The sequence below is a fragment of the Peromyscus eremicus genome, chromosome 23 (genome assembly GCF_949786415.1).
Source record: "Peromyscus eremicus chromosome 23, PerEre_H2_v1, whole genome shotgun sequence".
NCBI classification, from domain to species: Eukaryota; Metazoa; Chordata; class Mammalia; order Rodentia; family Cricetidae; genus Peromyscus; species Peromyscus eremicus.
In genome coordinates, this window is record NC_081438.1 from 15,255,557 (window position 1) to 15,268,974 (window position 13,418).

Consider the following 13,418-nt stretch of genomic DNA (forward strand, 5'->3'; position numbering starts at 1 on the left):
TCTTTGTGTAGCTTTGCACCTTTCCTGGAACTCGCTTTGGAGACCAGGCTGGCCTCGAACTCACAGAGATCCGCCTGGCTCTGCCTCCTGAGTGCTGGGATTAAAGGCGTGTTTTTTTAAGGATTTTATTTCATCTATATGAGTGTTCCATCTGCATGTACTCCTTTATTCCAGAAGAGGGTATCAGTTCCCACTACAGATGGTTGTGAGCCACCACGTGGTTGTTGGGAATCGAATTCAGGACCTCTGGAAGAGCAGACAGTGCTCTTAACCACTGAACCATCTCTCCAGCCCGAGTTTTACAGTTTTTGTGTTGGCTTTCCTCGACAGCATGCATCTGGGCCCAAGGTTTTTCCAAAGGCTGTTCAACCAAAAGTCACCTCTGCCTCCAGGGCGATGCATGGCTGAACTTCCCATGAAGCGTGTTGTGCTGCCCCCGCCCCCCCTTACAGGTCTCCTTCAGTATCAGTAATCAACACAAGGTTCTTATTATGTTTGTTGGGGGGTGGGGTTGCCATAGCACATGTATGGAGGTCAAAGGACAACTTGTGGGAGTCATGTGGGTCCTGGAGAAGATTCAACTCAGGTCATGAGGGTTACCGGCAGGCATCTTTTGCCCACTGACCCAGCCTGCTGGCCCAGCACGGATTGTTGTTGTGTTTTAATATCTAAACAAGGAGTCATGTGCCAGATGTGGTGGCGCACACCTTTAGTCCCAGAACTTAAGGCAGAGACAGGCGGATCTCTGTGAGTTCAAAGCCAGCCTGGTCTACAGAGTGAGTTGCAGGACAGCCAGGGCTACACAGAGAAACCCTGTCTCAAGAGACTGATAATGATAATAAACAAACAAACAAGTAAATAAAAACAAAAATTCTCCCTCCAGCCCCATCGGTCTTTGGGGACGTCAATGACAATAGACCCAGGCTTGGCTGGCAGGGAAGCTGAGGGGCAAAGCCAGCCAGCACCTAACTGGTCTTTCTGACAATTTCCTATGGCCAGGGGTGGGGATGGGGAATCAAAAGAATCTTCCAAAAAGTATGAAAATCAGACCATGGGCTCCGCCCCTGGCCTGGTGAGGCTGGCCCAATTGGTGCCTGGGACTTCGTCCATTGGGGGGGGGGGGGTGTCCTCCTGGCGCCTCTGTGTAAATGTCCTTCCTGATCTCACTCTTGCCTTCTCCCCAAGACAGCTGGGTCTGCTCTGAGTTGACTGGGTCCCAACATGCACCGAGGCCGTGACCCAGCAACTCCCAACACCGTACTCGATAAATAAATGCTTGCTCTTTCTGACTCCCACCTGCCCAGATCAGGTGACCCTGCCACACTGGTCCCCGGTGGCGCTGACCTTCAGGCTTCGTCAGGGACCACGAGGGAGGTCCCAGAGTCTCAGGTGGGAAGTAAGGCAATGAGAAGGATGGGATGGTCACTACGGAGACTGTGGGGAGAAAGTGGGGTAGGCACGGGGTGGACATGGGGCCACAGCCTCACCAGGACCAGAATGTTAGGCAGTACAATGTAGTCACTCTCCGAGCCCCGGGACCTGTCGGGTTGGAAATGGAGACTGCGATGCTCCACGAAGGACACTGTGTCATTGTCGTGGAAGGTGATGTTGGCCTTGTGTCTGAATTCCCTGTGGTGGAGAGACACTGGATCAGCTGGGTGTGTGAGGCCACGAGGATGCTCCCATCAGCTCCCAGCACACCCTGGGAGCCACTGATACCCAACGGTACCAAGGCCAAGCTTGCCTCCTCTTGTCTATATACCCCAGCGTCCGCCCGCGCGTGGCAAGACATTGCCGCCACCAATGAACCCTTCTCTGCTCTCCCTCACCCACCACAAGGTTCTCTGAACCCCTCTGGAAAGCACACCAAGTCCCCACATCCCTCTTTCACTTGACAACCAGCACCCAGCACCAAGCTGATATCCACCCAGCCAGCATTTACTGAGAGTTTACTACAGGCCACACGCTAAACTAAGAGGCTCCAACTAACCATCTCACCTGGTCCTTGAACCCCCGCCCCGCCCCCGCCATGGTAGGTTTCTCCATGTTACAGACGGGGAAACAGTCCTACAGAAGTAAAGCCCCTTGCCCAAGGGTAGAAGACCAGGCAGGCACTCTTAAGAGTCCCTAGTTTCAACTATGAGAGCCCAGGATTGGGACATGTGCCACGGAATGCAAAAACCTCTGGGGCCTCAGTGTTTGCATCTGTAGGGTGGAACAATAATACTCCCACCTCAGCAGGTCGCTGCACCCACAGGAAACCAAGGAGAGAGTTGCTGGCAGGTGAGCCCCAGGCCCTGCAGTACCATAAGCTGGCTTCCTCACTGTTCCCCAATGCCACCATTCTCCTGCCTCAGGACTTTTGCATTGCTCATCCCATTGTTCCAGGGCCACATGTTCCCCTCCAACCTTGAAGGCACAAGTCTCTTCACACAGGCCCACACAGGCCACGTCAACTAAGACACAAGCCCCCCTCCATGCTCTCTGTCCCCTCCCGGCTTGTGGCCCACTTCTTAGGTTGCCATGCTAACTGGCTTCATTTCTGAACCACTGTCTGACTTTTCGGACTCCATAGCATCTCTCCCCTTTCGTGCCCTCCCTGCCCCCCCCCCCTCCAATAAACACACATACACGCGCATGTTAGCCCTCAGCCCGGGCCCACAGCATCACTCCATAAAGAAATGGTCAGCCATGATGGCCTCCCTCCTCTGTGCCTGGCCCACCTCCGGAGCAATCTCCAAGGCTGAACACAGCAGACCCTCCTCCCCACCACAGCCCCAGCCCACCCCGCCTGGCCTCACCTGTAGACATAGGGTCCGCGCTCCCGCACTACCGGCTTCTCACCCTTTAGGACCCCGTTGGGGTTGACCACCTCGAAGAAGTAGACAGACAGGTAGAAAGGGACCGGGATCTCCTTCCACATCCCAAAGGACAGGCTGCTGGGGTCTATGCGGACATTCTGCAGGGAGACAGAGAGAGGAGCCTAAGGAGGGGCTTGCTTCCCCCGCTACGGCTCACAACAGCTGCCCGAGACTGGCCTGTGTGCCAAGGTCCCCAAAGGCCAGTCAGGAAAGGTGGTTGTGGTGATCTGAAAGAGAATGGCCCCTACGGGCTTACATGTTTGCACACTTAGTCCCCAGTCGGTGAAGTGTTTGGAAGGATTAGGAGGTGTGGCCTTGTTGGAGGGGGTGTGGCCTTGTTGGAGGGGGTGTGTTGTTGCTAGGGCTGGACGTTGAGCTTTCAAAAGCTCACTCCAAAGCCGAGTGGTGGTGGTGCTCCTCTTTAATCCCAGCACTCTGGAGGGAGAAGCAGGTGGATCTCTGTGAGTTCGAGGCCAGCCTGGTCTACAGAGTGAGTTCCAGGACAGCTAGGGTACACAGAGAAACCCTGTCTCAAAAAACAAAACAAAACAAAAAACAAGCCTACTCCAGGCCCAGGGTAGTTCTCTCTCTCTGCCTGTGGATCAGGACGTAAGGTCTCGGCTACTCCTCAAACACCACGCCCACGGTACTCGCTGCCATGCTCCCCGCCATGAGGATAATGGATTAGGCCTCTGAAAACTGTGAACAAGCCCCCAGTTACATATTTTCTTTTATAAGAGCTGTCTCGGTCATGGCATCTCTTCCCAGCGAAACAGAACGCTGACTAAGGCAGTGCTCCTCAGGGAATGCGCTCCTAGGAAGGGAGCCCTGCACCAAAGTGGTTGTGACTTGGTGACGTTGGCACTTTCATTCATCCAGTCACCCATTCATGAAGCTATTCATTCATTTTTTTAATTTATTTTCATTCATTCATCATTTCGCTTTTTCATTTTCATTCATCATTTCACTTGTTCCTTTACTAATCCTTTTGTTCCTTTATTCACTGATTAATTCCTTCCTTCCTTCGTCCATTCTTTCCTTCCTTCCTTCATTCATTCACCAAGCATGTTGTCAGCAGCTACTCTTGACAGGTCAGGTCCCAGGAGTGGCAGAGAGCAGTGGGAATGAGACAGACTGTCTGTTCCCAGCCTTGTGGGGCTTTTACTGAACCAGGGAAACATGGGCTCTGTGCTTCGAGGGGAAGGAAGCCAGTGTCGTAAGACATGTTCTTTTCGTTTTGTTTTGTTTTCCAGAGACAGGGTTTCTCTGTGTAGCCTTGGCTGTCCCGGAACTCACTCTGTAGACCAGGCTGGCCTTGAACTCACAAAGATCGGCCTGCCTCTGCCTCTACCACCTGGCGTGGCTTGGATTCTTCACAGTCACCAGCTTCGAGGGACAAAACACACACACACACACACACACACACACACACACACACACACACACATACACACACCCCAAGCAGGGCTGGGGGCGTGGCTCAGTGCTTGCCTAGCACACAGGCAGCCGTGGGTTCGGTCCCTAGCCATACAAAGCAGACATGGCGGTACAGGGTTGTCATCCCAGCACTTGGGATGCTGAAGCAGGAAGATGGTAACTATGAGGTCCAGCCTGAGATACGTGATGAATGAGACTCCGTCTCATGCACTCAGGAGGCAGAGGCAGGGGGATCTCTGTGAGTTTGAGGCCAGTCTGGCCTACAGAGCGAGATCCAGGGCAGGAACCAAAACTACACAGAGAAACCCTGTCTCGAAAACAAAAACAAAACAAAACCCACCAATTTTCTCAAAGGCTAGAAGGAAGAGGTGGGCTATTCTCTGACCTCTAACCTCTGCTTTCCATAAGAGCTAAGAGTCCCCACCCCCAGCTCATCAGAGACAGCAATGTCCAAAGGTCAGGTCTCGGGCAGTTTACATCACCTCTGACTGTCTTTGAACTAGGCCTTCCAGGACAAGGACTACCATCCCACTGTCACCAAACAGCCAGAAACAACAGGTAGAGACCCCAGAGGAGGTGGCAGGCCAGAGCTGGCAGGTCAGGGTGGACTCCAAGGCAGGCAGACGCTGGGTCACACTCTCCCAGGCCTAGCTTACCTCTCTGGGCCTGGGTTTGTTCTTGAATACTACAAGGCCCCGTCACTGAAGCCACGGCTGGGTCTAGCCTGTCCTCCACGGGACTCAAGGAAAGTAAATCGTCAGCTGAGTATGAATCCCCACCTTGGAGAAGCCACGTCACCCCTTCCTACAGTTGTGGCCACCTGTGGCCGCCATTCAACCACAGCCTGAATTTCTGGCATACATAGAGAGGCATTTCAGGACCTTGGCGGTGGCAACCGAAGTGTCCCTGGGTGCCCCGTGCTAGGCTTTGCCCTCTGTACTGCATTTTCCATTTCTGGCCAGCTCCACAGCCCTTTGAGGCAGCGACTGTCACAGTCCCTTTTTTCCTGGTGACACAGGAGGTCTTGCCGTGGACCAAACACAGCGTCCACCTTATGAGCCGCTGGAAGGTTTAGGTAAGAGTTGACAGGGAACGGTAACTGGATCAGGCAGGCCTCTGGCATCACACTGTCTCCTAGTGAAAAGTGACCCTTCCCATTGTAACTACAGAATCACCTTTTTAATTTTTTTTCCAGTCAAAGAGACCAGAGACACCAGGACCAGCTGACTAGATAACAGTCATGAAGGTCAAGGCGGAACATAGTTGATTCGTTCACTCTATCCATCCCCCTTCCCAAGGCCAAAGATCATAGCCCTAGGACACAGAGTGGGAGGAAGCCAAGGTGAGTCCCCTCAGGACCATGCTGCTTCCAAGGAACCCTCAGCCCAGCCCAAGGGTAGAAAGGCACCCAGGAGAGCACATTTGGGCTGCATATTAAACACTACATTGAGGGATGGAGAGATGGGTCAGTGGGGGAGATGAGGGGTCAATGCTTTTTGGGTGAGCATGATCAGAGGTCAATCCCTAGAACCCACGTAGGAAAGCTAGGCATAGTGGCACAAGTTTCTAATCTTATCACTAGGAAGGCAGAGACAGGTGAATCCCTGGGACTCATTGGCTTGCCAGCCTACTCACCAAGTACCAGGCAAATGAGAGACTCTGTTTCCAAACACAAGACACAGACATAGACACAGACAGACAGACAGACAGACAGACAGACAGACACACACACACACACACACACACACACACACACACACACACACACAGGGATAATACTTCTCCCAGAGGTAAATAAGAAGCCTGACGTCAGGTATGGGGACTCACACCTTTAATCCCAGCACTCTGGAGGCAGAAGCAGGTGAATCTCTGTGAGTTCCAGGCCCTCCAGGGGTACATAGCGAGACCCTGTCTCAAAAAGAAACTAAATGGGGTTGGAGAGATGGCTCAGTGGTTAAGAGCACTGGCTGCTCTTCCAGAGAACCTGGGTTCAATTCCCAGCATCTACACGGCAGCTCACAACTGTCTGTAACTCCAGGATCGATCCAACACCCTCACACAGACATACATGTAGACAAAACACAAATGCACATAAAATAAAAATAAATAAATTTAAAAAAAGACAGGCTCATGGATATATTAGTGGCATGAATATTATGGGGGTAATCAACCACTTTCTGACTGGATGTAAAGCTTGCTCCACAGGGCAAAAAACATGCCTGGTACTATGAATCTGGCCAAGACTGATGGCTGAGAGCTCACAGGCTCAAAGGGTAAATGTACTATTATTTTGCTAAATGGACATAGTATAAACTGGCCCCCATACTATGTGTATATGGGCCACAGTGATCAGATTCAGTGGGATATTTAAGAAAGAAAGAAAGAAAAAAGATAGAAAGCTGGATGTGGTGTTGCATGCCTTTGCTTCCAGCACTCAGGAAGCAGAGGCAGGAGGATCTCTTTGAGTTTGAGATGAACCAGAGCTACAAAGTGAGACCCTGTCTCAAAGGACAAGAAAAAAAAAAACATAAACACATAAAGTTAAGAGGGGCCTGTAGAAGAATCCGAGAGGAGTAGCAAGTCCATACCATTGAAATACATTGTATGAATGCTGTAATTCTCAAAGAATAAAGAAACGACACTATATTTAAAATAAAAGAAAGTGTAGATGAGGGTTGAAGATGTAGCTCAGTGGAAGGGAGCTTGCCTAGCATGTACAAGGCCCTGGGTTCAATCCCTATCACCGTAACAAAATAAACAAAATGTGAAAAACTTAGAAAAAAGAAAAGATGTAGCTGTGTGTTGGGGTGCACGATTGTTACCTCAGCATCAGGCAGCTGAGGCAGAAAGTTGGCAGCCTGGCTGAGGCCAGTCATCATCTGTCTCACAATAGCAAGAAAACAAAACAAAGACAAAAACCGGGCTGTGTGCCAGGAAAAGATCCCAGGAGGGAGTTCCAGCCAAGGCTGGCCCACTTTGAGAGCGTGCCGGGCTCCGGGTCCACCCTTAACAGGGGTGTTTGTAAAACGAAGCTCTAGGAAACATCTGGAGAGCCGCTGGGAGAGCACCAACCTGCCTCTGGCAACACGGGACAAGCCCCACGGGTACTCGTGCCTCTGTGTGTGACCTGGTGGATTAGGTCAGTTCCATTCCCAGCACTCCAGTAGCAGAGACAGGAGGACCAGGAGTTGAAAGCCATCCTCAGCTACATAGTGAGTTCAAGGCCAGCCTGGGCTACATAGAAGCCTGTCTCAGAAAGAAAACAGGAAAGGTAGGATGCAGTGTAGTATCTCGGGGGAGCAGAGAGAAGGCAGAAGCAAAGCATATAGGCTGTGTGAGTTCTACTGTGCAAAGCTCCAGAACAGACAAGGCCGGCATGTCTCAATAAACGTTTCTTTTTTTTTTTTTTATCACTGCAGTTACTTATTTGAGTACACAGGTATGTGTGTGGGTTTGCACACGCCAGGGCACATGTGTGGAGGTCAGAGGACACTTGTAGAGAGGTTGGTTCTTTCCTTCCACCATGTGGGCCCCAGGGATCGAACTCAGCCCACCAGGCTTGGCAGCAAGTGCCTTCGTCCACTGGGGCCACCTCGCTGGCCCCTAAATGATACGTTCACATGGAAAGTCACCCGTCATTTTAAAAAGATAAACTGTACAGTCACATAGGATGTCATTTCCCAGCAACTGTGCAAAAAATAGGAAGCTCAAGCGAGCCAAAGAAGTGAGGACAGAGGTGAGGCATACAGCCTGGGGAGAGAGGAGGCAGCCATGTCCATGTCTGGAGTCGATCGGATCTGTGTAATGCCCAGTGGCCCCGTGGAGTCCCTGGTTGACACAGCACATAGAACACCAGCTTCCAAATGCCGCACGCCCCCCGGGGCAACCTCCCCCACCAAAACGGCCTCCATCCCAACCGCAGTATTTCTGACTCTGTACTGCGCCCCGTTCCTCTAGGGCGGGTTTTGGGATTCTTTGTATGTGATGAGGTCTCGTGTAGCCCAGGCTGGCCTGGAACCCTCTATGTAGTTGAGGAAGACCTTGAACTCTGGATCTTTTCCTGCATCCACCTCTTCAGTGCTGGGATTGCAGGGATCCCAGGGTGTCATTGCACCAGGCTCTTAGTGGTTTAGACTTTTATTTGTTTGTTTGTTTGCTTTTAACTTGCGGGGGCCGGCTAGAGAGATATGGCTCAGTGGTTAAGAGTATTTCGCTTCCTAGCACTCACATCAGGCAGCTCACAAAGCTGTAACTCCAGCTTCTAGGAGATCCAACACCCTCTTCTGGCATCTGCACACACCACGCCACACACACACACACACACACACACACACACACACACACACACACACACCCCTCTTAACCTCTGAGCCATTTCTCTGACACCCCACCCACCCCCCCACCCACACACACCACATTTGAAATACCAGTCGCCCACATACCCCGGAGATGTCACAACCCATATCAGAAAGATCACATCCCACAGTTTGAAAACTCTGCCCTAGAGGAATTCTCAAGGTGCAAGAGCCCGGGCAGAACCGCGGAGAGTGCCCACAGGCTCTCATCTCGAACAGACTGGCTCCCTTCCCCTCCCAGAGGGCAGGCTCCCCACAGATCCTGCTTGGCTCTTTTGGGCTCGGGGAACTAGCCAAAAATCTCAAAAGCATGGGGTGATGGGCGGTTCCCGAGGGGAGCAGGTGGTTGGGGTTGCAGGAGGCTGAAGTGCGCAGTGCCCTTGAGCCTAGTGATGAATGTGGGGTGCATAATGCCTGTGATGGTGTAGCCTTTCCTTATCTGCCGTTTGCGGTCCAACATCTTTCAAAAAAAAAAAATTTTAACTTTGGAATTCTTTGGCTGACAAGATGACTCAGCAGGTAAAGGCACTCACGCCGAAGCCTGAGGACCGGAGTTAGGTCCCTGGGACTCCCATTAGGGAAGAACAGAACCTACTCCAGCGAACTGTCCTCTGACTTCTGCACGCGCTCTGGCATTTGCATGCCATGCCCACTGGCCCCCACCAAAACGATTCTTTAAAAAATTGATAAAATTTTACCATGACATTGACCTATGAGCCTCTTCCTGTGTCTGGCCCTGTTGGCATCTCTAACGCCATGACCTACCATCATTCTCCCCATCGTTCCATCGGCTCTGCCTCGGATGCTCACACACTCTCTCCCAGACCCTTGCTTGGCTGTCCTCTTCAATATGCTTGCCAAGGAAGCCTTATGAGCAAGGCCCCATGGGATGCTGTGTCTGTGCTCAGGAAGGCCCACACAGGTCACCCTGAGCCCCGAGCTCCCTCACCCACTCTTGTTTTTTTCCAAGGCGCTCCTTGTTTTCCCATTTGCCTGTATATTGTGCTTATGTCTCCCTGCCAGGCCATAAATCCCATCGATGATGCTCACGCTGCAGCCTTGAACTTCCAGGCAGCGCCAGGCACCTGGCAAGACCTCAGAAGACTTTGAGGAAGGAGCCAAAGCTAATCCTGGAACACCATAATCCGCCAGTCTGGGAAACGAACCCCCCAGAGGAGCCGGCATCCTGTGGGCACCTTTGACATAGTATGAGCTTGAGAACCTGTGTATTGATGGCTCCGTCGTAAATCACTTGCTTCGAAAGTATAAGGGCAAGCTGGGCGGTGGTGACGCACGCCTTTAATCCCGGCACTCAGGAGGCAAAGGCAGGCGGATCTCTGTGAGTTCGAAGCCAGCCTGGTCCATAGAGCGAGATCCAGGACAGGCACCAAAACTATACAAAGAAACCCTGTCTCGAAAAACAAAAACAAAAACAAAAACAAAAACAAAAAGTATAAGGGCCTGAGTTTGCCCCCCACCCCCAGCTCCCACATACAAAGCCAGGTGTGGTGGTGCATTGCTTGTAATCCCAGAACTGGGGAAATGGAGACAGCAGGATGCCCGGGGTGAAACCCAGATCCTAGAGAGACCCTGCCTCGTAAAAACAAAGTGAGGGGCTAGAGAGATGGTTCAGTGGTTAAGAGCATTGGCTGCTCTTCTTGAGGACCCGAGTTCGAATCCCAGCACCCACATGATGGCTCGCAACCATCTGTATCTCCACTTCCAAGGGATCTGACACCATAGTCTGGTCTCTGCAGTCACCAGGTACGCACACGGTGCACAGACATACATGCGGGTAAAACATCTATGTGTAAAATAAAAATAGATCCTTTAAAAAAAAAAAAAAGGTGTAATTGGGCGGTGGTATTGTGCCCTGGGATTAACACGTCTTTAATCCCAGCACTCAGGAGGCAGAGCCAGGCAGATCTCTGTGAGTTTGAGGCCAGCCTGGGCTACAGAGCGAGATCCAGGACAGGCTCCAAAGCTACACAGAGAAACCCTGTCTCAAAAAAAAAAAAAAAAAAAAGGTGAATTGGACCTGAGAAACAACACTAAGGTTGACCTCTGACTTCTACACACAAACATGCACACATGCAACCCCAATAACGGCATTTGGGGATGCCAGGACAGAACTCTCACATAGACTAGGACTAAGCTGTGCCTCTAGCCTAAGAGAAGAATATTTCTGAGCCTACCCACGGCTCAGGCTCTTCAGGTCCAGGATGTATGATAGGTAAAATGTCCCACCTTCATTCTCAACCATTTGTCTATTTTTCAATCAAGTGATTCTCAAAAATTAAAAAAAAAAAATTTGATACTTTTGGCTTCCACAGCTTGACCCTCCCAGCTGGTCCCCAGCCCTGGGCAGGACCAAGTGAAAGGATCCTTGACTTCTACACAAGAGGTTTGCAGCAAGCCTCCTGCCCAGACTGAGTGCTGGCCAGAGACAATGAGCACGGTCCTGAGGGCTGGGGACCCAGACAATCCTGGAGGGGAAGGGGGGGGGGTGGTTCCACGATGACCATAGTGCCCATGCGGGGAGCCTCGCCAAGCCCTGTCCCAAACACCAACCCCCGGGCCAGCAGTAGCCGAAGCACATGGCTGAGGCTCGCACTTTGACACCCGAATTCCAGCGAGCAAACCTCACTGGCCCATCAGATCCTTACCTTAAAAACACCTGCAAAGACCTTATCCTCATGCTTAGGATCATGGATGGAGATTTGGACTCTAACATGAAGCCGCGTGAGATGGGATAGGACCCTCAGGAGGCGTGGCCTCACTGGGAAAGGATTTTGGGGTGCAGACTCTCTTTGGCTTCTGGTTTCCCCTCTGTGACCTCTCTGCCCGCAGACATTTCCAGCAGTGCACAGTAGCAATGAAGTGGCCTCATCAGAGGTAGGTGATACCAGCGTCAAGTCTGGATCCTTCATCATAGTAACAGCAATAGAACAATACAGAGGGACTGCCTCCTCTATTGGTAGCCATGAGCTGCCTCAACCCCACTCGGCAAGCCTTGGGGGCCCCCAAAATGCACTCCAAGTGCCTGAGAGACAGGAAAATCGGAGCAACCTCCATGCCCTGCACAATGCAGGACTGGGTGTTCCAATCATTTGTTTGTACCCCCAAATACATACTAGTTATGTGCCAAGTGCCCCGCACTGACCTGGGTGCCTGGGTACAACAGAGAATAAGCCAGCTTGCCTTCCAGAATAGAACTGGGTGGGATGGCTGGGCACCAGATAAACAAATGCTTTAATCCCAGCACTCAGGAGGCAGAGGCAGGCGGATCTGTGTGAGTTCCAGGCCAGCCTGGTCTATGAAGTGAGTTCCAGGATGGCCAGAGCTACACAGAGAAACCCTGTCTCAATAAACAAACAAACAAAAAAATACTTTGAGCCGGAAGTGAGCTCTGGGCCACTCAAACCGAAGAGAACACAGTGGGCCTGGGGTGAGAGGGCACTCTGACTGTAGCCAGGGTAATTCCCAACTAAAGGTTGGCCTGCAGGAGCCAAACATACCCGGATGTCAAAGACACAATGCAAAAGAAAAACAAAAACAGACGGAGATGATTAAGGGCCCCACCTGAGGTGCTAGAGACCTGAGGAACCCTCTGTGTGGGTAACAAGACACTCGGGCACATTTCACCTCATTGACTCTCTGACCATATATCACAGGCACAGCACCAGGCTCGGAAGCCTCTGCCCCAGGGAGGTCACAGAGATGGAATCTCACCCAGGCTCTCTCTCCACATAGGACCGCACAGGATCAGCAGGGCACTGTCCCCAGCCTCTCCAGGGACTTCCCAGCGGCTCAGTTGAGGTACTGCGGTGTCATGGAGCAATCATTAATCTGACCTAGGAAATTGCAAAACCTGGTCCTTCCCTTAGGAAACACGTTTCAGGCTCAAAAACACAGTTCTGACCAGACAGGGGTGGCACACACATTTAATCCCAGCACTCAGGAGGCAGAGCCAGGTGGATCTCTGAGTTCGAGGCCAGCCTGGTGTACAGAGCGAGATCCAGGACAGGCACCGAAACTACAGAGAAACCCTGTCTCGAAAAACAAAACAAAAGAAAAAAAATCCCTGGCAATGACCAGCGGGGTCTTGTGTAGCCTCTCCCCTGAATTATTCCAACCTCGCCTCTCTGTACCACCTACGTCGCTCACTCTCCACGTGCCCCTAGGGTGCTCCTAAGCTCATAGCCCGTTGCACTAACCCTCCCACGATTGCGACACGTGCCATCTCTCATCTTTTTCCATCTCCTTCCACAGCCTCTGCCGAGCCCCCAGAACACAAGAGGCTGTGCGCGCTGGGCCTGAACCATAGCAGTGAAGAAAACGGACGGGACCCATCTTTGTAAAAACAGCCCCTCCCCCCCCCCCGACCCCCTCCCCTACCAAAAGTTCCTGTGGCTTCAGGGACAAGCCCCCCCCCCCCCCGCCCCCAACATGCGCCCAGGAATTCAGTCCTGATGGAGAGCGCTACAGCAGCCGCCCTGGAACACGAGGCAGGCTTTGAGACGGAAAGCCACACACAAGGGATGGCCGTGCATAAAAGATTGGTGACCTATGACGTCATAAAGCTATCCCACCAACTCGGGAAATGTCCCCTCGGTTCATAATGAGCTCCAGGCCATATACCAGCATGGCTAAAATGAGAAAGACTGACAGTCACAGATGTTGGCGAGGATGTGGGGGGGCAACCAGAATGTGTACGCGATGCTGGTGGGCGCGTGGGCTGTCGGTGCCATGGCTCTGCCTAATG

General features: G+C 52.0%; 1 protein-coding gene across 2 annotated transcripts in view; it reads right to left on the bottom strand.

Moving 5' to 3' along the window:
- Scarb1 (scavenger receptor class B member 1) overlaps positions 1 to 13,418 on the bottom strand; it is a 66,939-nt gene that overhangs the window by 24,605 nt on the left and 28,916 nt on the right. For both annotated transcript variants that reach the window (XM_059249375.1, XM_059249374.1), the window contains exons 2-3: positions 2,802 to 2,959; positions 1,488 to 1,629 (exon numbers count right to left, since the gene is read on the bottom strand). In XM_059249375.1, coding sequence (XP_059105358.1) covers positions 1,488 to 1,629; positions 2,802 to 2,959 — 300 coding nt within the window. The remainder of the gene's footprint in view (positions 1 to 1,487; positions 1,630 to 2,801; positions 2,960 to 13,418) is intronic.